At 53.0% G+C, this 26,017-nt stretch overlaps 2 protein-coding genes across 2 annotated transcripts; one reads left to right on the top strand and one right to left on the bottom strand.

Moving 5' to 3' along the window:
* The first annotated feature begins 518 nt into the window (after positions 1 to 518).
* On the top strand, positions 519 to 19,155 carry CRYBG2 (crystallin beta-gamma domain containing 2). The gene is made up of 19 exons (XM_069479158.1): positions 519 to 3,179; positions 3,565 to 3,612; positions 3,698 to 3,810; positions 3,971 to 4,100; positions 5,919 to 6,058; positions 6,861 to 6,987; positions 7,278 to 7,313; positions 7,662 to 7,798; positions 7,957 to 8,083; positions 8,355 to 8,494; positions 8,602 to 8,728; positions 8,917 to 8,949; positions 9,091 to 9,203; positions 13,556 to 13,685; positions 15,054 to 15,193; positions 15,583 to 15,706; positions 17,228 to 17,386; positions 18,807 to 18,966; positions 19,067 to 19,155. Exons 1-19 carry the CDS (start codon positions 519 to 521, stop codon positions 19,153 to 19,155), a joined length of 4,734 nt encoding a protein of 1,577 aa, XP_069335259.1.
* Positions 19,156 to 20,511: 1,356 nt separating this feature from the next.
* On the bottom strand, positions 20,512 to 22,130 carry CD52 (CD52 molecule). Its single transcript, XM_069477500.1, has 2 exons — positions 22,001 to 22,130; positions 20,512 to 20,841 (listed from the first exon to the last, which is right to left on the bottom strand). Exons 1-2 carry the CDS (start codon positions 22,052 to 22,054, stop codon positions 20,713 to 20,715), a joined length of 183 nt encoding a protein of 60 aa, XP_069333601.1. The 5' UTR covers positions 22,055 to 22,130; the 3' UTR covers positions 20,512 to 20,712.
* Between the last annotated feature and the right edge of the window lie 3,887 nt (positions 22,131 to 26,017).

The raw sequence follows: 26,017 nt of genomic DNA, 5'->3' as shown, positions 1-26,017 counted from the left end.
AGCTCTGCTTGAGGCCAAAGGCCACCTTTCCTTTCTTCCCTTTTAACAGTCAGGAACAGGGTTAGAATGCCACTCACCCAGTCTTCGGCTTTCCAGTTCCCTAGTTTTTGGCTACTGGAGGACTAGACCCAGGGCTCCATCGGGCACAGTCCCAGCCCCTCTGTGACCGGCGGGCCAGATGCACCTTGCTTTCCGCTTCCTCCCTTCGCTCTCCTTTCAGGCACAGGCCTCAGCTTCACCGTTTGAAGGACCCTGGAGTAGGAGATCACCCGAGAGTGGGGCGGGGGGGCTGGATGAAAGGATCCTGGCCATTTTACAGATAAGAAAACAATGACCCAAAAGGTCAAGTGACTTGCCCGAGTTACCCAGCCTGACAGTAGCAGGGGTAGTTATTCTGCACTTTGGGAAACCATTCTCGCCACGCTCTGACCCTCATCTCTCTTCTTCCTGGCACCATCTGCAGGGAGCTGGACCACAGTGAGGCAAGGACGCCACAGGACAGGTCGCCAGGGCCCAGCATGGAGGAGGCAGGTGGGCCCCCGGCCCGGGCTGAGGCCCGAGTGGTGAGTGCCACGCTGACATGGCGGCAGCGGCCCCCTGCCCAGGAAGAGATCAGACACCGTTTGCACAAGGTGTCCCTGGTGTCAGGGGCCCAGATGGAATCCCCCAGGGAGGAGATGTTTGAGTACAGCCACTGTCGTGGGGAAGTCAATGGCTTTGCCACACGGGAAGAAGAGACTGTGAGTTACCAGGGCCCTCGGGATGGGGCTGGCTCCAAGAACGTCCAGAGTCATGGGCCCATCTCTTCCAAGAAGTACACACCACCCTACAAGGAGAAAAGGCCAGGGGGGTGGCTGAAGGAAGCCATGGACCACGGTGATGGCAGCCCCCAACCTCCCAGGACCGAGCCCCCAGGCTTGGGAGCTATGGCCAGGAGTGAATTCTTAGTGCCCCTGCCTGGGCCCCGAGAGCCAAGCCCCCACCCAGGTGTGGGTCTCACCAGTGGGAGCTCCCGGAACCTCGAGGAACGGCGGGTGACACGCACTGTGCGGACCACCACGGTGGTGGGAGAGCATGTGCACAAGCGGGTGAGCAGCTCTGTGACCGTGGAACCATCACTTCCGGGTGAGGCCCTGCCAAGGGGCCGCAACGTTGTCCGCACGGTGCGGGCCATGGTGGTGAGCCCTCAGGTTGAGGGCTCGCCCAGCCGCAGCCAGGCCCTGGAATTGCTAACCAGCCTCGTGCCTACTGAGCACAACCCACCTGCCAGCCACCTGCCTAGGCCTGTGGCTGTCGTGCCAAGGACCCCGGGTCTGGGCAGCACAGCAGGGGTAGCCCTGAGGCAGCCATCGGAGACAAAGACAGCAGAGTTAAAGGACACCTCTGCCCCGGTCCTTACAGGCATCCCAGCAGAAGGTCACCCACCTCAGAACCAGGATGTCCCTGTAGCCCACCCAGACCAAGACCAGGGCAAAGCCCTGGATGCCAGGGCCTATGAGCACCCGAGGGTGCAGAGAGCCTCCAGTCCCACCCAGCTCCCTCTCCAGGCTTCTCAGGGCCAAGCATCAGTCCCCTCCTCGCCCAGACTCCAGGCCCATGCCCTTTCCGTGGACCCAGCCCACCCCCCAGAGCAGCCTGTGGTGCCCACTCACCCCAGGGCCCAGCTCACTCCCCGTGTTCTGCCCACTGTAAAAAGGGAAGGGCTCACGGACCCCCCTGCTGCCACTGTCCTGCCCATGGTGAAGAGTGAGGGTGTGAAAGTCCCTGGCCAACCTCTTGCTCTATCCTCTACAAGAAAGGAGACTGTCCCCAGCCCAGGAGGTCTTTCTGCTCCATCGTCCCCAAGGAATAAGTTTGTTCAGGACTCTAAAAATGTCTCTGTCTTCTCCACCACCCAGAAAGAGGTAGTGCAAGGCCCTGGTGCTCCTGCTGCCTCATCCCCCTCAACCAAGGTTGTCCAGGGCCCCAAAGGCAGCCCTAGCATCCAAAAAGAGGTTGTCCAGGGTATTGTAGGCAGCCTTGCCCCTTCCCTCACCAAGGAAGAGACTGTCCAAGGCCCAGCTGCTCCTGCTCCCCTGATCTCCAAACAGGATAAGGTTCCCCAGAATTCTGAAGGGAGCCCCATCTCACCTCCTGCCCAAAAAGAGGTTGTCCAGGGTATTGCAGGCAGCCTTGCCCCTTCCCTCACCAAGGAAGAGACTGTCCAAGGCCCAGCTGCTCCTGCTCCCCTGATCTCCAAACAGGATAGGGTTCCCCAGAATTCTGAAGGGAGCCCCACCTCACCTCCCACCCAAAAAGAGGTTGTCCAGTGCTCGGGTGCTTCTGCTGCCTCATTTCCCACCCAGAAAGTGGTTTTGCAGGACCCTCCTGTTCTCCCTGCCCCATCCTCCTCAGGGAACAATGTGTCCCCCAGCCCAGGAGGCACCGCTGCCCCAGAGGCCACAGAAACAGAGGCCAGCATGGAGCCCCAGCTTGTCCCTGACCCCACCGAGGGCAAGACGTGTCCAGAAACATCGAGGGAGGAGGATGAGGTGGCCCTGGATGCTGACCTAGAGATTTTCCTGGACACCCTGCGGAGCATGGAGCCCCCTGAGATCCTCCGCACTCACCGGCTGCCACGAGCCCCGCGCTCCTCCTACCTGGCCATGTACGCCACGCTGCCTGCCATAGAGGAGGACCAACCTGGGCCGTGGGTGCTGGGACCCGGTCCCCAGGAGGTGCCTGCATTGGAAGAGAAGGTGGAGGAGGCAGAGGAGGAGGAGGAAGAGCCAGAGAACCCTTACCTGAGTGATGACGAGAAGCTCCAGCGCAGGCAGGAGAAAGCTGGGCCTGGCCCCTCCTGGGACCTGCGCCCCGCCAGGCCCAGCCAGGCCTCTTGCTCTCCCCTGGAGATGATGAAGAAGCACGTAGCAGGTGCCAAGGGCCCCCACCCAGAGCTGGGGCTGGAACTGCAGGCAGGCAGCAGACCTGCTTCCCGTCTCGGAGGCAGCCTTCTCTTTGGCAGTCTGGTGCCTCCCACCAAGGAGGCCCCCACCCCAGAAACACTGGGCACAAAGCTATCTGCTCTGCCACCCCATGGAGCACCAGGGCTCAGGAAGGTGCCAGGACAGTTGCCCCTGCTCTGCAGCGAAAGGCCACCGCCAGAGAGGCCTGCATGTTCCCAGTCCCCAGAGGGGTGGGTGAGTGAGGCCTCGGGTGGGCCAGGGAGGGTCTGGGTGGTGTGAGGAGAATGGTACCGAGTGAGAGTTAGGGCCTCTGGGGGCAGGAGGCTGTGAAGGCCCATCTTTCTGGGCCTCAGTCTCCCTATCTGGACAGCGGGAGGTTTGCTCTGAGGATTCCAAAGGGCTTGGTGGCTCCGATATCCTGGAAGCTGGGGGAGGGGAAGGGAGTGATGGACACCCAGCTCCTGAGACAGAGTGATGAGGCCCCTGGGGGTTGGGAACAAGTGTGGCATCCTCAGTGGGCCACACCTTAGGGAGGATGTAGGATCCTTGGAATGGCAGGGTATGGGAAGGCAGCAAAGAGGTGACCCCTTAAGACTTCTTGCCATCCCCTCCATTTCAGAGCCCAGCCTTAAAGACCCAGGGCAAGCTGAACACCAGGCCTGGAAAGGTAGGGGCGTGGGGCCAAGTGGGTGAGGGCAGCAGAAGGTAGGGGGCCTGGGGTGGGGCCTGAGACTCCTTCTGTGCCTTCTCAGGTGATCCTCTTCTCAGAGCCTGGCTGCCAAGGCGGCAGCAGGGAGGTCTGGGAAGACGTTGCTGATGCCTCAGGCTGGGCCCGCGTAGCCTCCATACGGGTGGTGCGAGGCTGGTGAGTGGAGACCGCCCAGAGGGCATCCTGGCTGTGAATCTGGGGGTGCGGAGGGCTGTGAGGAGTGCCCAGGCCAGCCTGGCAGAAACCCCATCAGCTACCCAGAGACCCTGGGCACATCCTCCTCCTCACCTGTGACCTGGGGTTTCTGTGTCCACAGCTGGGTGCTGTATGAAAAGCCCGAGTTCCAGGGCCGGAAGATGGTCCTGCCTGAAGGAGATGTGGAACTCAGGGCCCCAGGGCCAACATGGGGCACCCAAGGCTTTGGCTCCCTAAGGAGGGTTGTCCGGGTGAGTGGGCTGGAGGGTGCACACAGCCCTGAGTGCCTAGAATTGGAATCTCTGGGAGAGATCATATGGAGGAGGGGGCAGGGGGGCTTACTATGGACTGACCTGTAGAGTCCTGCCCTTGGAGCTGACTGGGGGAGAAAGGGCTTCTGGGCAGCATGCAGCCTGGCTTGGGGAGTCAGGGGCCAGGCAGAGGCCAAGCCCCAGCTTGGGGAAGCAGCCTGGGGAAGTTTGAGCTGGTGCTGGAGCAGGACAAGGTGAGAGCAGCAGAGACGGGGCAGGAATGGATGTGGGGTCGCCTGCTACCCAGGGGCCAGCTCTCAGGCCCACAGTCCGATCCCAGGTGCCATGCACGTCTGTTCATTCATTTGCTCGCAGATGCTCACTCGTGTCTACTGTGTGACAGGCACTGTGCCAGGCAATGGGCAGGGGTGAGATCTGCTCTCTGCCCTGCAGGACTTACAGTCAAGCTGGGCTATGAGGGTTGGATCTGAAGTAGGGACGCCATCTAACCAGGTATGGGATTTATGGATGTCCCTCTGGCTGCCAGGCGGAGAAAAGACTGGGATCCTGGAGGCAGGGAGACAGGGAAGGGCTGTGATTTCCAGCCGGGAGTGCCTCTGATTTTTGAGGGAGGGGTGTGTGATTTCAAAAGTCAACATTGTAATTTACTGTTTGTAAAGGGAAAAAACCAGCAACATTGTTTTGACAGCACAGATTTACACACTTTCGAAATTAAGTTTGACAAAACCATCCCCACCACTGGGGAGACCCAGAAGGAAGAACAGTGACTCTAAAAGCAGGGTCTATCAGACATTTGGGGGTTTTTGGTTTGTTTTTTGCTTTTAATGAATAACTGAGTCCAGAGCTTTTGAAATCTTCTTGGTTAAGAGATGACAAGAGCTGATTAGCCTTAACTAGGGCAATGGCCCAGTGGGACAGGAGTTTTCAAAGCCTCTCCAGAAACACACGAATGTTTGTGGACAGTTAATTGTGAGCTTCTCACAATAAATTCATCTTCATGTGGGAGGTAACGAGCTACAAGAGAAAAACAAAGGCTTTGAAGTCAGATGGTTTGGAATTCATTTGATCCATTCAGCACTGATTGGGCACCTGTTGTGTGCCAAGTGCGTGGGAGGTGCTAGGTTGCAATAGTGAACAAAAACTACACTACTCTGTGTTTGGTTCTGCTACTTACAAGCTGTGTGACCTTGGGCAGGTGGCTTAACTTCGCTGAGCCTCACTTTCCTTGTCTGTGAATGGATTAGTAACACCCATGGGCAGGATTAAAGGAGATGGGATAGGACAGTGCCTTGCACTCAGTAGATGCTTCATAAACCTTTGTTCAATGAGTGAATGAGTGAAAATGGTCCTGGTGAGGAAGAAACACCCAGAATGCAGAGGATCTGCTGCTTCCTGGGATGCGGTGCAGGCAAAGCCAGTCCAGACAGAGGCAGGAATTGTACCTAAAGGAAGGGTCAGAGGGGGACCTCAGGAAGTGGCTGTCCATCTTACCCATGTCCTCATCGGGCTGGAAGTCAGGCTGCCCAGAGGCAAGGGGATGGGCATGGCGCTTTGCAGGTTCACCTGGGGACTTTGGTCTCTTGTTCCAAAGGTCCAGCAAGGGACCATCAGGGGCTTTGGTCTCAGGCTTGGCTGGCTGACCTTGCAGAGAACACCCAGTCACTATCCTGGTTTCTGAAGAGATGTCCACAAAGGTTTATCCAGAAGCTCCCTGGAGCCTTGGCTGGACAGACTTGGGGAGCAGAGGTGGTCTCCAAGAGGTGCGGTTTTATACTTTGTTCCCCTCTGCTCCTGCAGGACTACAGCATCCCGGAGATCAGCCTGTTCTCTGATGAGGGCCTCCAGGGCGAGCAGGTGAAGCTAACAGAGGCCTTGAAGGACCCCCAGGGCCTGGAGAAGCCCCTGAAGGTGGCATCTGCCACTGTCTCTGCAGGACTGTGAGTCTGGGCTGTTCTGGAATCCCTTCCTTTAACATTCATTGTGCTGGGTGCTGGGGACACAGAGGTGACAGGACATAGCTCCTGCCTTCTAAAGTGCTCAGCCTACTGGTGGGGACAGGCAAGTAAACAGACAGTAGGGATCCAGAGTTCTGGAATCCAGAAGCAGGGTCCCCGCATGGAAGGCACCAACCACGCGGGGCAGGGTGTGGGAGTCAGAGAAGCCTTTTAGGCGGAGGAGACACCTCAGCTGGAATGAGTTGCCCGAGAATCTAAGCTCCACGAGGACAGGAATTTTGTATGTTTTGTTCACTACTGTATCCCTGATGCCTGAAGCAGGGTCTGGCAGTCAGATGCCCCTAAATATTTGTTAATTGAATCAATGGGGGAAAGAGTGTATCTGGCAGAGAGAACAGCACATGCAAAGGCCCGGAGGTGAGACATCTAAGCTTCAAAATTTCAGCTTCGCCAGTGTAAGTAACAAGCAGGGAGAGACGAGGCCCAGGAGGAAGGCAGGGCCGCTGTGCCATTGGGCTGTATTGTGAGGTTAATGGGGAACTACTGGGGGTTTTAAGCTGGTATGTGTGCCAGAAAGAACTCTCTAGCTACAGAGAGGGCAAGGCCAGAGGAAGGGAGACCAATGGAGTGGCTACTGCAAGAGATTACAGAGGACTGAAGTGTCCTCCAGAGTCCCCAGTGATGGGAGCCTCCCCTGCAAACCTTCCCTCTAAACCTTCCCTCCCTTCCACCAATCTGTGTCCCTTGGGGTCTCGAGTGCAGCAGCCTCTCTGCCTTCCCCCAGGTGGCTGCTGTACCCCAAACCATTCTTCGAAGACACCCCCTATATCCTGGAACCTGGAGAGTACCCCACCTCAGAGGCCTGGGGCACAACGGACCCCAGTGTGGGCTCCCTGGAGCCCGTGAGATTGGTAAAGAGCAGGGCTCACCCACAGGCGGGTAGGTCTAGGCTCTGCCCTGGTCTCAAGTAGCATGGTCCTGCGGTCTTCGGGAAAGGGGGAGATAAAGTGTAACACAGCACCCCTTGGGGACCACTCCCTGGGAGCTCCTACTGGGAAGGGTGGTAGGAGGAGAGGGAGGATTAACCCAAGGGGTTGGAAAGAGGGAAGGCATGGGGGTCTCAGGATCAAGGAGATCATGGGTCCTCAGCCCCATCTTTCCTCACCTCTGGGCTGGTGTCACATCTCTGTGTCCTCTGCAGGGCTGCCCATGTGTGGAGAAGCCAGGGGAGCCCAAGGTAAGAGTCTGGGCTTCAAGGTCGAAGGAGGCCTTTGGTGCTGGGGGCTGAGGTGTAGCTAGAATGGCCTGGACTGAAAAACCAGAGAGGAGGGTGCTGGGGGCCAGAAGCTGGCTCTGGGGGGATGGAGCCTGATGGGCTCATTGGGAACTAGCTTTTGATGTGTAAGGACCAGGTCAGAGGTCAGAGTAGAGACAGAAGTTAGGTAAGGGGATGGGGCTCAGTAAGGGGGTGGTGGGATGGGGGTAGGGCGCTCTTGCCTGGTGCTGGGCAGAGCCATTCCTGGGCTGGCTGGGTGTGTTTGGGTCCAGATGACTCCCCATCATCCTGACACCCCCTTCCCCCCAGGCTGTGGTGTATGAGGCCCCAGGCTTCCAGGGCCGCAGCTGGGAAGTGAGCAGAGATATCTACAACCTTCAGCAGCCAGAGGACAGCCAGAGCCCTCACCTGATCTCTGTGGGGTCCCTGCGAGTTCTTGGGGGCTGGTGAGGACTCAGGACCCTTCCTTCTACATCATCTCCCCCACTGGCCTTTACCATTGGGGGTGGGGAGCTACCTGGGCTGCCCAGGGGTGGGGCAGCTGTCTGAGCCATCCCTGGGCTTCCTGTGACTGAATCTGCCTGTTTATCTTCCCTTCCCCCAGCTGGGTGGGCTATGAGAAGGAGGGCTTCCGGGGCCACCAGTATCTGCTGGAGGAGGGGGAATACCCTGACTGGTCACACTGGGGAGGCTATGATGAGTTGCTGACCTCCCTGCGGGTTATCCGGACGGTAAGCAAGGGCAATTGGGCCATCCCTCTGCCTCTGGCCACAGCCAAATTTTCCCCAGTACAATCTGTGGAGGGAAGAATTTGTAGCCCCTCTTCTGTTCTCCCTGGAAGTGCTCCCTGAAGTCTAGCCTCTCTCTCTCTTGCTGCTCTTCTCCAGGCTACACTGACAGCCTCACCCCTCATTCCCCGGGTGGGCTGCGACCCTGGGGTCTGGGCACTCTCAGGGGTTTCTGTCCGCGGGCGGGAGAGACCTGACTGTCCCTGGGGCCCAGGACTTCGGGGACCCGGCCGTGGTGCTGTTTGAGGCCATGGACTTCGAGGGGCACGGTGTGGAGGTGAGCAAGGCGTTGCCGGACGTGGAGGTGGTGCGACACGGACCCCGCACGCAGGCCATCCACGTACTCAGCGGCGTGTGAGTGATGCCGGCTGCGGGAGTGGGGCGGACACGGGCGGGCCGGGGCGGCTCCAGGAGCGGTGCGGGTTCCGCCTCCGCTGACCCACGGCCCGCCCTTCCCGCAGGTGGGTGGCCTACCAGGAGGTGGGCTTCTCGGGGGAACAGTACGTGCTGGAGAAGGGCGTGTACCGAAACTGCGACGACTGGGGCGCAGGCAACAGCGCCCTCGCCTCGCTGCAGCCGGTCCTACAGGTGCGTGCGGGCCGCGGTGGGCGGGGCTCCCGCGGAAGGGGCGGGGCTGAAGAGCTCTGAGGGGCGGGGCCCCGGGAAAGGGCGGGGACGAGGGGGCGTTGCCGCGCGGTGGGCAATACCGAAACCTGGAGGAGCCGGGGCGGGGGCTGGCGCTCCCTTTAAGTCTCGAAACTTTGGTCCTTCCTCAGGTCGGGGAGCACGATCTGCACTTTGTCTCGAAGGTGAGGAGGGGCCTCCGCAGGGAGCCGGTGGGAGCGCACGTCTCCTCTCCGCTCATTCCAAAGCTCGCACCGCCTTCACCACCCTCTGCGTCCCACTCCATCGCCCTCCGCCACCCGCAGCTCCTCCCCGTCTGCTTCCAGATTCAGCTTTTCTCCGGCCCCGACTTCCTGGGCGACCACATCTCCTTCGAGGATGACCAGGCCTCTCTGCCCGCCTCCTTCCACCCCCAGTCCTGCCGTGTCCACGGCGGCAGGTGAGGACGCGGAGGGGCGGAGGGCGGGGTGTGCTCAGAGGTCCCAGGGGGCAGGACGCATCTGCCTCGGAGCGCTTAACTCAGTTTGGGAATCGCGGCTGCAGGAAGAGGTTCTTTCTTTCCAACGGTTTCCTTTCTTAGGCTTCCTTGAGATTAGCTGTTCTGCCCCAAGCCATTCAATTTTAAAACAAACAAAATAAAGTTTTCACGGAAAATGTAAAACTGTAGATAGTATAATATAAATAATCCCAATCTTGTTTTATCTGTCCATCTGCTTTTTTTTTTTTTTCAAGTGGAGTATTTTAAATCCCTGACCCAACATAAAATTTCATGGGTAAACACTTCAATGTATATCTCTAATAAGAAAGGACCTTTCCCCCCACATAGCCACAAGTCATTATCACATCTAATAAAATTAACGGTGATTTGTTAATAACTACCTCATACCCAGTCAAATTTCTCCCATTGTCTCAAAAATGCCTTGGTTAAATTAGCTTGTTTTTCTCAAGATCGAAACAAGGTCCACACATTGCATTTGGTAGATTTGGTCTCTAATCTATAACAGTTCCTTTCCCTTCTTGTTTTATACCATTTATTTGTTTGAAGAAACCCAATAATTTGCCCTGTAAGTTTCCCATCTTTTATATTTAGCTAATTGCCTCCTGGTATTGTCTTTACCTTTTTACTCTGTCCCCCATATTTCCTGTAAACTGATTGTTGGATGTAGAGGCTCGATTAGATTCAGGGTGTTTTGTTTTGTTTTGTGTTTTGGCAAGAAAACTATATTGGTGGTGCCATATACTTCCCATTGCATCACATCAGGAGGCACATAACGTCTGGTTGTCTTACTTTTTTTTTTTTGTTTTTATTTTTTTAGAGATGGGATCTTGCCCAGGTTGGAGTGTAGTGGCTATTTGCAGATCATAGTGCACTGCAGCCTTGAATTCCTAGGCTTAACTGCTCCTCCTGCCTCAGCCTACCTAGTAGCTGGGACTACAGGAGCATGCCACTGTGCCTGGCCTATTTTTAATAATGTTAAAGTATAAGAGTCCCCATTTATCTTTTATCTGATGGTTTTAGCATCCATTAATGATAATTGCATAGACCCATCATTTCTTTAGAGGTTACAGAATGATTTTCTAATTTTTATTATTCTTTCAACACATATTGGCTAGAAGGCTTCAATAAAGAACATTCCCTTTTTAACTATTTGGTTACCTGAAATAGTTTGCATAGAAAAGGTAGTTTGATCCTTTCTCAAGGATTAATATTTGATACTTTCTCTCAATTTCCAGAATAATTTCTGAATTGGTGCTCCAGCAACCTCCAAAGCCGACCAATGACAATTTTTTAAAAGTATTCTTATGAACTCATGGATTTTTATGCATTTGATATGCTTCAATCCATTGGAGTTACTATTCTTTTGTATGCTCAAATTATTCCATCTTTGGTCAGTGGGAGCTCCTTCAAATTGCCTCTGGGTCCTTTGATATGACCCCAGGAGTTCTGATAACTTCCTGGGTAGAATAAGATGAACAATATTATTTTGTACATTTTTTGCCCCAAACCTGGAATTAGCCATTTCCTAAGGAACCCTGATTCCTTTCAGTGGGAAGTGATATTTAAAGATCAAAATCTGCATGCCAGGTGTTTCAAAATTATTAATATAATACCCATATTACCACTAACAGTAAAACCACTGAATGAAGTTTGAGGTTTCTTGTGTATCTTTTTGTCCTCAGGGCATTCACGTATATCCCATTAGGTATGTATAGTTCCAAATACTATGCTTTAAAGACATTTGAAATCATACTTTTTTATGTATGGTTATGTCACCAACCTATCAGGTTAGGTTCATTTATTTTGTTTATTTTCAATTTTTAGAAATACTTTTCATTTTATTTCATTCTGTTTTTTAAATTACATGAAATATTTCTGTGGTTCCTGTCTTAGCCCAGGCTGCTATAACAAAATACCGTAGACTGCTTGGTTTAAAAAGCAGAAATTTATTTTCTCACAGTTCTGGAGGTGAGAAATCCAAGAAGGTACTGACCAATTCAGTTCCCCAGTCAGGACTCTCTGCCTTCTTGCTGTGTTCTCGCATTAGTAGAGAGAGAGTGTGAGCTCCTGTCTCTTCCTCTTCTTATAAGGGCACTAGTCCCATTGTGGGTTCCACCCTCATGACCTCATCTAAACTTAATTACCTCCCAAAGGTCCTACCTCTAAATACCATTACTTTGAGGGTTAGGGCTTTAACATATGGTTTTGGGGACTTACAAACATTCAGTCTATAACAGTTCCAAAGCCAATAGCTTCCCTCTCTGTCCCTGACACTTTTTCCCTCCCTCCCCTATAGGGAATCATTTCTTTAGTGTTTGATTTATTTATCCATTGTTTCTTTTTGAAGATATAAGCAAATATATGCTCATAATAAATTTACATATACCTATAGAAACCAAGTCTATTTTGTTTCCCTCCTTCCCCATTTCCTTACACAAAAGGGAGCATTCTATAGCCTGGTAAATATGCTAAAAAAACCACTGAATTGCATATTTTAAAAGAGTGAATTTTATGGTATGTGAGTTACATTTCAATCTTTTTTGTTTGTTTGTTTTGTTTTGTTTTGTTTTGAGATAGGATCTCACTCTGTTGCCCAGGCTGGAGTGCAGTGGCCTGATCATAGCTCACAGCAACCTCAAACTCCTGGGCTCAAGTGATCTTTCTGTGTCAGCCTCCTAAGTAGCTGGGACTACAGGTGCAGGCCACCATGCCTGGCAAATTTTTCTACTTTTTTATTTTTTTAAAGATAGGGTCTCACTCTTGCTCAGGCTGGTCTCAACTCCTGGCCTCAAGTGATCTTCCTGCCTCGGCCTCCCAAAGTGCTGGGATTACAGGCGTGAGCCACCACGCCCAGCCTATATTTCAATCTTTTGAGGACAGGTACTGTAAACATTGTTATATGTCTCATTTTTTTCATTTAACTATTTGGAGATCATTTTATATCCCTTTTTAAATTTTTTTCATTTTTCATTATCATGGGTACATTATGGGTGTGTATCTTTATAGGGTACATGTGCTGTTTTGATAAAGGTACACAATCTATAATGATTAAGTCAGGCTAATTGGGGTATCCAACACCTCAACCATTTATCCTTTGTGTTAAGAACATTCTAATTCCACTCTTTTAGTTATTTTAAAATATACAATAACTTACTGTTGACTGTAGTCACTCTGTTCTATAAAATACTAGATCTTACTCATTCTACCTATTTTTGTACCCATTAACCATTCCTGCTTTATGCCCCCCTGCCCACTGCTACCCGTCCCAGCCTTTGGTAACCATCATTCTACTCTCTATCTACTCTCTGTGAGTTCAATTGTTTTAATTTTTAACTCCCACATATGAATGAGAATATGTGAAATTTGTCTTTCTATATCTGGCTTATTTCATTTAACATGATGGCCTCCACTTCCACCCATGGTGTTGCAAATGACAGGATTTCATTCCTATTTATGGCTGAATAATATTGCATTGTGTATATGCACCACATTTTCTTTATCTGTACATCTGTTGATAGACACTTAGGTTGATTCCAAATCTTGGCTATTGTGAATAGTGCTGCAGTATACATGGGAGTGCAGATATCTCTTCGATGTACTGATTTTCTTCCTTTTAGATACATACCTAGCAGTGGGCTTGCTAGATCATATGGTGGTTCTGTTTTTAGTTTTTTGAGGAACCTCCATACTGTTGTCCATAGGGGGTATACTAATTTACATTCCCACCAAGAGTGTACAAGTGTTTCCCCTTTCTCCACATCCTTGTCAGCATTTGTTATTATCTGTCTTTTGAAGAAAAGCCATTTTAACTGGGGTGAGAATTTATATCCCTTTAAGAGCACTTTCTCATTCCTCTTAACTGCTACGTTATACTCCATGTTTTCTTAGCTTATTCAGCCAATTCCCTAGTAGTGGACATTTGGGCTGCTTCCTGTCTTAGCTATTGCAAACAGTGCTATAATGAATAGCCTTGTGTGTGTGTGTCATTTCATATTTTTGAAAGGTGTGCTTGAGATAGATTCCTAGACATGGGATTGCTGAGTAATTGCCATGGAGTTTCATTTAATATCCCAAATTCCCCTCCATAGGGGCAGTAGGATTTCATTCAGTGCTTTCTTAAGTCTGACCTTAGTCCCTGCTGCTGCAGTGCCTGTTCATCCTTGACTTCCCCTGGGCTAGGAGAACACGATCAAGTCCATGTCCATTCTTGTGCATCTCGAGGAGCCTGGGCAGGCCGAGCACAGGGTAGGCTCAGATACCCGCTCACCTTCTCCATTCTTCCCCTTCCCCAGCTGGATCCTGTTTGATGAGAAGAACTTTGAGGGTGACCAGCACATTCTCTCTGAGGGCGAGTTCCCCACTCTCACAGCCATGGGCTGCCTGGCCTCCACAGTCCTGGGCTCTCTCCAGAAGGTACCCCTGGTGAGTTTCCCCGTCCAGTTCCAGGCAACCCTGGAGGCAGAGGTTGCTGCAGGGGGTCCTGGGCACAGACCCTCTTCTCGCTGCCTAGTGAGCTTGTGTGGGGGTTGAATTCAGTCTTTGTCAGAACCACCCCAGGTCTCCTTGACTCTGAGCTTCAAAGCCAGTTCAGTTTACTCACTGTTCATTGAGTACCCACAAGTTGGGACCTAAGGACACTGCACAAATTGGACACAGCTCTGCCTTCAAGGAGCGCATGGTCACATGGACATAACGATTACACACAGAGTGGGGTATCCAGATACAAAAGCAGTGCAGGGATGTTAATCAGCACTCGGCTGTTAATCCCTCCGGTCCCTGGAGCAGGGGCCAGTGCTGCCCAGGTGACGTTCCCTGCAGAGAGGAGTAACAGGACCAACTAGGCAGATGGCTCTGCTGCAGACGGGACAAGGCGGTGGGGTTGCTGCTAGAGCGACCCAGAATAGACGGTGATACCCTGGACCTGGGAAGAGATGGATGGAAGTGACGTGGGCCAAAATAAAGACTTGGTGACTGACTGCGTGGGCAGCACCCAGTCAGAACAACTGACGCTTACTGAGCATGTCGCATGCGCCAGGTGGCATTTAAAAGGCTTCCCATGAACTAAGGCCTTTCATCCTCACCACAATCCTAAGAGGTGTGTTACCATTATTATCTCCTTTTCCAGTTGTAGAAACTGAGGCACAGAGTGCTCTGGCGACTCGCTCCAGGTCACACAGCTGGTGACGGGCAGAGCCAGGCCTGTCCCCAGGCAGCTGGCTCCGGAATCCAATTCCCTTACAACTGTATGTTGGGCTCTGAAGACAGACCTGCTTCTGAAGCCCAGCTTTAGAGCCTTGAACAAGCAGTCAGCCTCAGTTTCCTCTCCAGCCTCAGTTTCCCCTCCATTAAATGGGGATAATAATAGGATCTACCTTATAGAGTTGTTGAAGAGTCATAATGAGATCAGATAAAGCGCTTGGCACCGAATCTGGCATGTAGTAAGTCCCGAAGAAATGAGAAGCGCTGTCATCACCAGTATTGTTGCTATGGTGATGATGACAAGGAGAGGGTATAGAATGAGCCCCAGGTTTCCAGCCTGGCTGTTGGTTCTTGGAAGTGCCATTTACTGGATAGGAGGTTTGAGGGAGAAACCCAGGCCCAGTCTGGCACATGCTGTGTTTGAGGATCCGGGACACTGAGCTGGCAGCATCCAGGAGTCAGTGGCCCTGTGGGACAGAGCTCAGGAGGGAAGAAGGCCTGAAGTATACATCTGGGAGTCTGGATGTCTGGGGCTGGGGGGCTGTCGGGACTCCGGCTCTCATGGCCTCACTGTCCTCCCTGGGCCCCCAGTACTTTTCAGAGCCCTCCATCTTCCTGTACGGACTCGAGTGCTTCGAGGGGAAGGAGATCGAGCTCAGCGGGGAGGTGCGGAGCCTGCAAGCAGAGGGCTTCAACAACCACGTGCTGTCCGTGCGGATCAAGGGGGGCGTGTGAGTGCGCTGTCAGGAGGCTGGGACTCGGGGGTGGCCGGGATGCAGGGACAGCTGGCAGGGAGGAGTAGAAGGATGGGATCCCAGAGCCTCTGGCCTCTCCCCATCCCCACTTCTGCCCCCTCCCCTCAGAGCCGGGAAGGAGGGAAGTGCAGACTGAGAAGGGCCCCTGGCTGGTGGGCCTCGCAGGACCTACCTTGTTCTGCAACCCCCCAACCTACTTCCCAGCCTCCTCCTCCTGCCTCAGGACCCTAACCCCATGCAGCGGGGTCCCAGCATGAGTGAAGAGGGGGTGGAGAATGTTCTGACGTCCCTGCCTCCTCCTCTACCTGTCTGTCTCTGTGCATGTGTGTCTGTGTCCCTCTGTCTCTGGCGCCTGCTGGGCCCAGCTGGGTGCTGTGTGAGCACAGCGACTTCCGGGGCCGCCAATGGCTGGTAGGCAGCTGTGAGATCACCAACTGGCTGACCTACAGCGGCACGCAGAGGGTGGGCTCCCTCTACCCCATCAAGCAGGTGAGTAGCGTGTCTGGGTGGGCCTGTCTGGGTGTGTGTCTATCTGTGCCTTCCCCAAACACAGCATTTGTGTACGTCTGTCACAATTTTGCCACATCATCATTCCTCGTGAACCATTATCTGCTTACTATTTTTCTCTAAATCAACTCACTTTTGTTTTACTTTATCCTTGTCCTAAGGAATAATGTCCATAAAGTCATGCGTTTGATGTGTATATATGATTTTTTCTTAACAGACATTATAATAAATATATTACCATTAAATTTGCAAAAATAAGTTTATCCACATAGGACTAAAAATGAACTCACGTGCCACCCACTGGTAGTAACCACACCTCACGTGGGGAAGCACGGTGTCTGCATATGCGTTTCTGTCTATCTGTGGCTGCACGTCGGGACGCGGGTCTCACTGATGCACACGTGCACTTACGTGGCAGCACAGCCATGGGCTCTGTGTCTGTGTGTTTGCAGGTGTGTGCCCATTGGAGGGTATTTCTGTGCCCATGATATTATCTGTGTCCATGCGTCTGTGTGCTCTGGCGGTGACCTGTGTGTGTCTGTGTGTGTGTGTGCACGCATGCGCGTGCCTGTGTGTCTGTAGGAGCGTATTTATGGCCGTGCATGCTTGCACCTGTGACACTGCTGAGAGTGTGTATGTCTTTGTATGAGGATATTTCTGTAGTCCCTGTATTCCCGCTCTCATAACATCATTGCTGGAAGGAATCTTGGAGATTATCTCCACTCCTCACATTTTACAGATGGGGAAATAAAGGCCCACAGAAGTGGACAAGGATTTGCTCTGCAATCTTGGGCAGGTACTATACTTCCTCGGACCTCCATTTCCTCATCTTTAAAATGGGAGTAATATGTGTCATGGGTTTGTTTTGATGATTGAAGATAAATAATGTATGTAAAACCCTTAGAACAGTGCTTGGGTGGGTAAGCACTCAACAAACATTAGCTGCAATTATTTTTTATTATTATTATTACTGTCGCCACCATCTGAGACCCCCAGCTGATTTGTGGCAGGGCCAGGTCTGATGTCTGTAGCCCAGTGTCCACCCCAGGAGGGCCGTCTTCAGCATGGGTGTGAGCACATCCGTATTCCTACACACAGCTGTCCTTGTAGCAAACAGAGGTGGCCGGCACAGAGGTTAGGACACATTGGTTAAGATGTGTGACTTTGTGTGGCTGCGTGTGTCCAGTGTGTGTGTTTTCTGTGAACTTCTGTGCCACCACGTGGGCCATGAGTGTATCTGTCAGTTCGTCCCTCTGCACACATCTGTGGGTATCTGTGAACATGGAACTGTGTGTGTGTGTGTGTGTGTGTGTGTGTATGATGCGTGTGCCCTCCTTATGTGTATGTAGAAGGCTTGACTTAGAAGCAGGGTCAAGGAAAGTACGGAGGCAGGAAGGAGGGCTTGGGACCTTGATACTGGAGAGTCCAGAGTTGAGGGTACTGGGGGCCCAGGTTGGGGCATCCCTGCCCGGGACCCCTGACTCAGCCTCTCCCCACCACCAGCGCCGGGTTTATTTCCGCCTCTGGAATGCAGCACTGGGGGGATTCCTGGCAGTGCCGGACCACGTGGAGGACATGAAGGCAGGCCGTGTGGTGGTCTCCGATCCCCGAGCTGGAGGCAGCTGCATCTGGTACTGCGAGGATGGGCTGCTGAAGAACCAGGTACTGATGTAGGGGCCAGGACAGGGACTCCCAGGCCCCAGGCGTTTGCAGGCCCACCTTGGGGAGTGCCAGCCCAGTCGGGAACAGGACACACCCTCGGGCCACAGATGCAGAGAGATGTACACAGAAGCCAGGACCCTGGGGAGGCTGTGTACCCTGCATTCTCTGGGCAAGTCATACTCTTCCCTGGGCCTCAGTCTGTAAAACAAGAGCATTGAACCAGATCTTTCCAAGGCAGCGGTCCCCACTCTTTTTGGCACCAGGGACTGGTTTCATAGAAGACAATTTTTCCATAGACCAGGGGTAGGGGGGTGGGGTGTCACGGGGAGGAGGGAATGGTGCGGAGCTCCGGCGGTGATGCGTGGCCCGTTTCCTAGTAGAGCCTGTACCAGGCTGTGGCCCAGGGTTGGGGACCACAGTTCTAAGGGACCCCCTAGCTCTGATATCCTGTGACAGAACTTGAATCCTGTTAATAATAATAGATTAATTCTACAGACATTTCCTGAGCTCCTACTGTGTGCCAGGCCCTGTTTTAGGTGACAGGGATACAGCAGTGGGAAATGACTCCTGCCCTCCTGAAGTTTGCGTCCTAGCGGGGAGAGACAGAAACAACTTATTTAAAACAAAATATCTTAGTATCTTAGAGGATGAAAGTGCAAGAGAGGAAAGAGAAATCAAGAAAGGAGAGTAGAGAGTATCAGGTAGCTCTGACAAGGGGGCCCTTCCCGAGAAGGTGACGTTGGAGGGAGGCAGCTGTACAGATGTCAGAGGGAACAGCATTCCAGGCAGAGGGAACAGCAAGTGCAAAGCCCCTGAGCGGGGAACATGCCTGGCATTTTGTAGGACAAGCAAGTCTACCGGAGTGGCTGGAGTGAAGTGAGTGAGGAGGAAGCAGCAGGAGATGAGGGCGGAGAGGTTATGGGGAGTGGAGGTCTTTGTAGGCCATTGAGAAGTTTTGTCTTTTCCTTGGAATGAGAGAGAAGACTATGTGTGAGGTGCCCTTCACACAAATGCCTCCTGTAATCCTTAGTCTAGAGAACTACAGGGCAGGTCCTATTATACTCCTCATTTTATAGGTGAGAACAGAGAGGTTAAGTATTTTGCTGAAAGTCACACAGCCAGTAAATATGTGCAGGTTTGTCTGATGCTAAAGCCTGTGCTTTAGTAGTCAATGATGGAAGGCTTCCTGGAGGAGTTAATATTTTTCCAGCCTTGTTATGGTTTCTTACATTGAACCCTCACAAAAATAAGCCTTTGGAAACTCCTATCCCTAAGGAAACCGAAGCTCAGAGGGTTAAGAGACTTGCCCAGGGTTTCAGTCCATAGAGCCAGGATTCAAAGCCACATGTGTCAAGGGTGGCTTGGGTATGGTGGAGTCCCTGTGGGGGGAGCAGTGCCTGATGACCTCCTGGGGCCTCAGGTGGCCCCCACCATGAGCCTGCAGGTGATCGGACCCCCCAGCCCAGGTTCCAAGGTGGTGCTGTGGGCTGAGAGCCGCCTGCCGCGTCAGACGTGGAGCATCAATGAATCAGGCCACATCTGCAGCCAGATGTTCGAAGGCCAGATCCTGGACGTGAAAGGTAATGTGGGGTGTGCCTGGGAGAGGGCCTCTGAGGGGGCTGAAGGCAGTGGGGTCCCCAGTTCTGACTGTCTCCCCATCTCTTAATCCCTCATCTCCAGGTGGCCGGGGCTATGACAGGGACCACGTGGTGCTATGGGAGCTGGCCAAGGAGAGGGTGTCCCAAATCTGGACCATCCACGTGCTTTGAACACCTCCCATCCCCAGCCCTGGAGGCATTTGCTGGGATGCACGTTTTTATAGGATTTTTGTTGTAAAATAAGCTATTTTCTAATATGCCGCCAGGTGTTCTCATCTTTGTGCACCTTGATATTTGCGGGTAGGGTGGAGATTTGTGCACCTGCCGCCTTCTCCTCACCCTCAGGCTGGCGGCTTCCCTGGGCTCCAGCCTTGGGGCGCAGATGTACAGCCTCCCTCTGCCACCAGAGGGAGCACTGGGACCAGCCTGCCTGCAGAGCGTGTCTTGGGCAATCACCCAGACCTTGTGTTCCCTGAGCTTGCCCTGGGTGGGGTCTGCACTGGGCTGTTGCACTCTCAGGGAACTCGCAGGCCAGAATTCGACAGGTAGGGTGATGCATCCGCGGCAGGGTAGGAACAGAAGTGGAGGCACGCACAGAGCCCGAACCTAAACCAGCTGCCTGGAGGAGGGGCGCTGAGCTGAGATGTAGAAGTGGGAAGCAGTTAGCCAGGTTAGAGGTGGCAGAGGGGAAATGTTCTAGGATGCAGACAAGTCCAGGGGTGAAAACTTAGAAGTTCAATGCGCCAGGCAAGAGAGCTGAGTGGGGCCACACCCCAAAGGGCTGTGCCCTCAGGGCTCCACTCTACTTCCCCCAACTCTGGGTTCAAGGTCTAAAAGCTTGGCCTCAATCAAAGAAGCCAGGACAGGGGGGCTGGGTCCCTAACCCAACTCAGAGAGGACAGGACACAGAAGAGGAGGAGCTCCCTCTGTCCCCTGAGGTCCTCAAGGAAGAGGCTGAGAAGGGAGGGGCCCTTGGGGGCTGCTCTGGGGCTCCCTTCCCTCTCTGCAGCTCCCAACTCCACACCCTAAGCCCAGGAGAGTAGGAATGGTTAGAGCAGCTGTTTGTCCTTCCTGCCTTCCCAGCCCGTGGGTTGGGGGTGGGGAGTAGACAGCTGCCCTGTCATCCTTCTACAGCCCCCAGTTACTTGGGGGGTGGGTTTTCTGGGGACCCAGAGAATGAGGGGGTGTATTTCTGGGACTGAGGATCTCCCTGGATCTGTCATTCTGGGGACACCCAGTACTGGGGTAGGGGCTCTCTGGGCCTGGGATGTCCAAGGTCTGGGGGCTGGGTGGTGGGGTCTCTGGGACCATCATTCCCAAACACCCAGGGCCAACTGAAGGAACCGCACCTGAAGGGGTTGGTGAGGGTGCCAGGTTCTGGGCCTGGTCCCTCAGCACTGCGCTGTGGGCTCCCTGGTGCCACCTTCCCTGCAGGCGGGGGCCTGGGAAGCTCCTTGGCGCTGCTGCACACCTGGCTCTTGGGGCCCAGCAATGTCCAGTGACCACACACAGGACCCCACTCCAAGTATGAGGATAACTTTATTGACCCCCGGCCGGGGGCTGCCTGCCCCGCCCCATCAGTACTGCCCCGGTTTGGCCATTGCCCCCACAGCCCTGCCTGTTGATTTCTACCGCCCGGTGATCTGACATCAGCCCCTCCCAGGGATCAGGAGGGATTCTCTTGCTAGTGACTGTGGCAGCTGTTTCGGGGGGCTGGGGCACATCACCTCAGCTGAGGTGGAAGAGGTGTATCAGGGTGTTGGTCAGGAACAAAAGGAAGCTGCCTCCGCCCATGTCACGGAACGCCAGGACCTCGTTACCACTGCTGGTCTCGTTTCCCAAAACTCCAATTTGTATCTGCAAGAGGAGAAGAGGGGATGCTCAGGGGGCACGTTTGAATCTGCTGTTGGTTAAAGACAGTCCCCTCCTGCAACTCCATAAAACAGTCCTCAGTTCTGTCCCACATAACCACGACTTACACCACAACGTCCTGTTGGGATGTTTGGCTGATTCCTGCCTTGACAAGGGGAGGGACAAAGGTGGTCCCTGGCCCATCCCCCACAGAACCTTTCCTTTCCTCTCTCCAGGCCCACCAGCCCCTCCAGCCAGCGTACAGGGAGACAGGGGAGCCCGAGCTCTTGACCTTACTAGCCCAGCAAGGGGCTTGGCCCCCAAGCTCAGTTTCCTCATCTTCTGAATCGGGAGAAGTTCATTGCAGCTGTGAGGGTCACATGAGCTGGGGCTGAGTGAGAAGCACTTGGCCAAGTGTGGCTGGATGGGTGGGTGGGAAATGGCCAGATGGTGATCAAGCTGTCCTTAATGCTTGATCAAGCTGCAACTAAAGCTGCTCTGGATGGAGATTAAGCTGTTTTTGATGGTGATCAAGCTGTTCTTGATGCTTGAGCAAGCTGTTCCTGATCAGGAACTTGATGGCCCCTGTCTCCCACACTGACTCGTGTCCCTGGGCACATGGGGTGCTACTGAAGCTGCCTCCTGCAATAGCAGTTGGTTTTAAGACTCCAGCTGTTTCCGCAGTGGGAGAGTTCTGGATTTCCAAGTATCCAGACTTCTCTCCGGCGGGGGACTAGTGGGAGTAATGGGAGTCCCCCACCACCTCCAGAACCAGAGCGGGCTCCACTTGGACATCTCCTGGCCCTCCAGGACCATCTCCACAGGCTCCCTGTGGGTCTGTGCCATTCTCACCCAGGGCTGTCTTCCCAAGGCTCCTAATTCCCTGTTATCCCACAGCACCCCTTGGGTGCCTCCGTGTGCCTGGCACCCTGCAAGGGCTCCCAGCTGTGGATTCAGGCTTCTATCAGGGGCAGCCCTCAAGCTATCCAGCCCCAGCCAGAAAACAGGGTCCCCTGCATCCCTGGTTCCCCCGTTGGGGCCTTTCTGCCTCTACTCCTCAGGGAGAAGGCTGGGTCTCTGGGAGCCTGTGTTTCCTCCCTGCCCTGCCACGTAGGTTTGGGGAGTGCTGGCAGTGGTGCCAGGGGCTCTGAGAGACTGCTCTTACCTGAATCATAAGCAGGAGGCTGATGGTGAGGAAGAGGAAGAGGAAGCCCTTCATCTTGGGAGGACCTTGGTGGCTCTCTTGGCAGCAGCTTTGGCGATGAGTGCGATGAGCGATGAATGCTGAGCGCGGGGCTGTGTGCAGTCCTCTGTCGGCTGCTTTTGAACCCGAGGTCAGGGGAGGCGGTGCGGGAGAGAGAGGGGGGAGGGCCTACAGGGTGGGGGAGGGTGCTGCTTCCTTTCTACAGGTCTCAGGGTTCATGACAGCAGGCCCCAGGTTCCAAAGCGATGAGTTCTGGAGAGGGAACAGGCCAAAACAGGGTGTGGGCGGTAGGCAAACTGAGGGCCACTGCAGGCTTGGGCTTGGTGCATCCTGGGAGGAGTCTCATCACTTACCAACTCGAGACCTTGGGCCAGAAACTATAGCTCTCTGAGCCTTTCACAAAAGAGCTGCTGGAGGATTAAATGTAATAATAACCCATTTGAAAAGAATGCATAGTAAATATTCTATAAATGGGCTTGTTGTTGTTAAAGAAGATTGGGGCAGCGGACAGGAGCTGAAGGAGAGAGGTTGGGATAGATTAGGATTCGAGATAAGGTTGTAGATGGATTGCAGGTTCTCAGTGAAGGTTTGGAGAGTATTTATTTATTTATTTTTGAGACAGGGTCTTGCTGTGTTGCCAGGGCTAGAGTGCAGTGGCATCGTCATTGCTCACTACAACCTCAAACTCCTGGGCTCAAGCGATCCTCCTGCCTCAGCCTCTCAAGTAGCTGGGACTGCAGGTGTGGTTTTAGGCCTTGTGTTACAAGCCCAGGAAAGACCTGAGTGGACACTTAGGGTCCTCTAGCCCCTGGCTGAGGCCAGCTCAAAAAGAAAGAAGAACTGAAGTCAAGACTGATAAGATGAAGGAAGTGGAAAGGGAGGAGGCAAGTGGTAGGGAGGGAAGAGGAAGGAGCCCCCACCCACCCATCACTCCCACCCCCTCTACTCCTTCACTTGGAGGTCTCTCCTGATTGGTCACTCAAGTTCACTCAAGTTCTGAGCTGTCTTTGGTGTACCTATGAGGGTGGGTGATCCTGGGAGTTCATGAGAGACAGGGAGCGGCAGGTGCCAGAAGGGCACTGGCCCAGGAAACAGGAGACATGTTGAAGTCCAAGATTGCTCTGCTGAAAGTTGGTTCCATCACACGGGGCAATCTTCTCCCCTCTTGCAAAGAGGCAGGTGGGCGGGCTAAGCCCTGGGGCAGGGTGTTATAGTTCCTCTGTGCTGGAGATGAGTGTGAGGATACCAAATGCCAGACTCATATTTGTAAACATTTTCTTGCAACCCCCAGAAGCTTCATTTTCACTTCCTGACACTGTGCTGTGTTGTGAAACTGCGCTGGGGTGGGGGTGGGGGTCCTGAGGGTGCTGGAAGGGCTTTTAAGGGTCATCAGGACTTGGGCCATGAAAGGACATCTGAAGTCTGTCAGTACCTGAGGAAGGAAGTAGGGGCTTCAAGCCTTCTCCTCTCCTGCCCTCTGAGCAGTTACATTCTATCTGAATAACATCTGAATAGACAGGATCCTGGCCACAAAGCTTAAAGAGCCCTGGGAAACCCCCATTTTACAGATGGGAAAACTGAGGGCCCAAAAAAGGTCAGGTGAGTGGCAGAGCTGGGGGTAGAACCTAGATCTCCTGACTTGCACGTCCCACTATACACCTTCGCCAAACCTGACTTCTGAACCTTAACTAGCAAGATGGGAAATCTCAGTCCACACCCCCTACACCTCTCCAGGGATCAAGACCAAACTCCTTAGTGTGACAACCAAGGCGCCTGCCTTCCTCCCCAGCCTCCCGTCTCGGGTTCCCTAACATCCCTCCCCACCCCCATCCACACCACATCTTGGCCCTCAGCCACACCCAGCTTGCATCTCCCCAGCTGCCCCTGACTCTTTGACAGCCCATGCGTTTGCTCTGCAGGGAAAGCCCTGCTCCAGTTATTGTACCCGGCAAATTCCTCTTAGCTCAGAAGGGGAAACTCCCTCAAAGAGGGGAAAGTTGTTCCTCAATATTCCAAGGGCCCCTTCTGTTGATCTCTGTTCTAAAGATTGCATCCTCCAAGAGGAGGGTCTGGTCCCTTGAGGAATGGGACTAGGTCTTGTCACCTCTTAGCACAACACAGAACATGGCACAGGGAACAAATGCAGGTAACACGATGTAAATGAGCCTAACCTGCCTCCGAACCTCCTGGGCCTGCGTCCATTCATTCGGCAAATATTTATTATGGGGCAAGAGTAGTGTCAGTATCGAAGAGTAACCCGTGCAGAAAAGAATTAAGGAGCTGAAAGAGGTGAGCCCTTCACTTAGGCTGCTTTTGTCCCTCGCAAAAGAGCTGAGAAACTGAGCAGCGCTTTCTACAAATGGGGCTAGGGGAGAAAAACTGTGGTTCCAGACCCTGTAAGAAAAGGGTGCCCTCACAGACTCCCCCACTGGGCTTTGGGTTGGGACCACGAAGGGTTACACCTTGAGGAATAAGAGTGTACAGGAAACAACAGCCCAGCCCTCACCGAAACTGAAGACAACACGACCACAAAAACAAGTGAAGCCAACCGATCATAGAAAGTTACACAGAAGATCCAGGTGATGAATGGTCAATCAAATGTCCACAGAACTGTGCTTGAATTATTCAAAGACAATAAAAGATGGAGAACTGGAAATTATAGAAAAGGACCAAATGCAAAGTCTAGAACCAAAAAAAAAAAAAAAAAAAAAAATACTACAGTAGAAATTAAGAACTCAGTGGATAGGTTTTTTGGGCACCGTGAAGAATTGGTGAAGTGAAAGATCCTAAGGAAATATGTATTATAGCCTAATACGTTTATTAAGTGCCTGCTGTGTGCCAGGTACTGATCTTGGCACTGGGATACAGCAGTCAACAAAAAGACAGTCCCTGCCCTCCTGGAGCTGACGTTTGACTGGGAGAAAACAAATCGATTACAGTAAATGGCATGAGGAAGTCAAGAGGGTAATGTGAGAAGAGAGAAATGTGGGGAGGACAATTTCTAGGTCCGTTGTCAGGAAAGACTACTCAGGAAGTGTTTGTGTTGAGGCCTGCAGAACAAGAGTGATCTAGGCATGCAAAGCACCTAGACCACTACCCCATTCCACTTTCACACCGGCTTTGACGACTGTCCCCAGGGCCTAGCACAGTCTCACATAGGGCAGGTGCTCAATATGTACTCATTCAATGATGGAATGGAAAATAACACGGGTGGAAGGAGGGGAAGAGAGTTGCAGCACATGTTGTAGTGTGATCTGCCCTAAATCTTTCATTCTCACGGACAGAGGGCTGGGATTCAACAGTACCATAGAGCAGCAGTCCCCAACCTCTTTGGCACCAGGGACAGGTTTCATGGAAGACAATTTTTCCACGGATCAGGGCAGGGGAGGGGGATGGTTTGGGGATGATTCAAGCACATTACATTTATTACATTTGCAGCTGCTCCCCAGCGCTAGCATCACTGCCTCAGCTCCACCTAAGATCATCAGGTGTTAGATTCTCATAAGGGAGCCCGCAACCTAGATCCCTCGCATGCACAGTTTACAGCAGGGTTCACACTCCTATGCGAATCTAATGCTGCTGCTGATCTGACAGGAGGCGGGGCTCAGGTGGTAATGCAAGCGATGGGGAGTGGCTGTTAATGCAGATGAAGCTTCGCTGGCTTGCCCACTGCTCACTTCCTGCTGTGTGGCCTGGTTCCTAACAGGCCGCAGACCAGTACTGGTACAGACCGGTACTGGTCCAAGGCCTGGGGGTTGGGGACCACAGCCATAGGGGACTCCAAGGTAAATCTTCATCCATCCATTCATTCTTTTGCTCATTCACTCCTTTAATGAATTTATTGACACCTACTGTGTTAGGCAAGATAAATGAGTAAGGGGCCCTTCCCTTGAGGAGTTCATAGTTCGGAGGGAGACCTATGCTGTAATAATCACAAAACTGAATAAGAAAAGCTGTAATGGCAGCAGGGTTTTTAGC

Source organism: Eulemur rufifrons, chromosome 8 (assembly GCF_041146395.1).
Source record: "Eulemur rufifrons isolate Redbay chromosome 8, OSU_ERuf_1, whole genome shotgun sequence".
In the NCBI taxonomy this organism is placed as follows: Eukaryota; Metazoa; Chordata; class Mammalia; order Primates; family Lemuridae; genus Eulemur; species Eulemur rufifrons.
The sequence above is the reverse complement of the archived record's forward strand: the minus strand, read 5'-3'. Positions and strand labels throughout refer to the sequence as shown.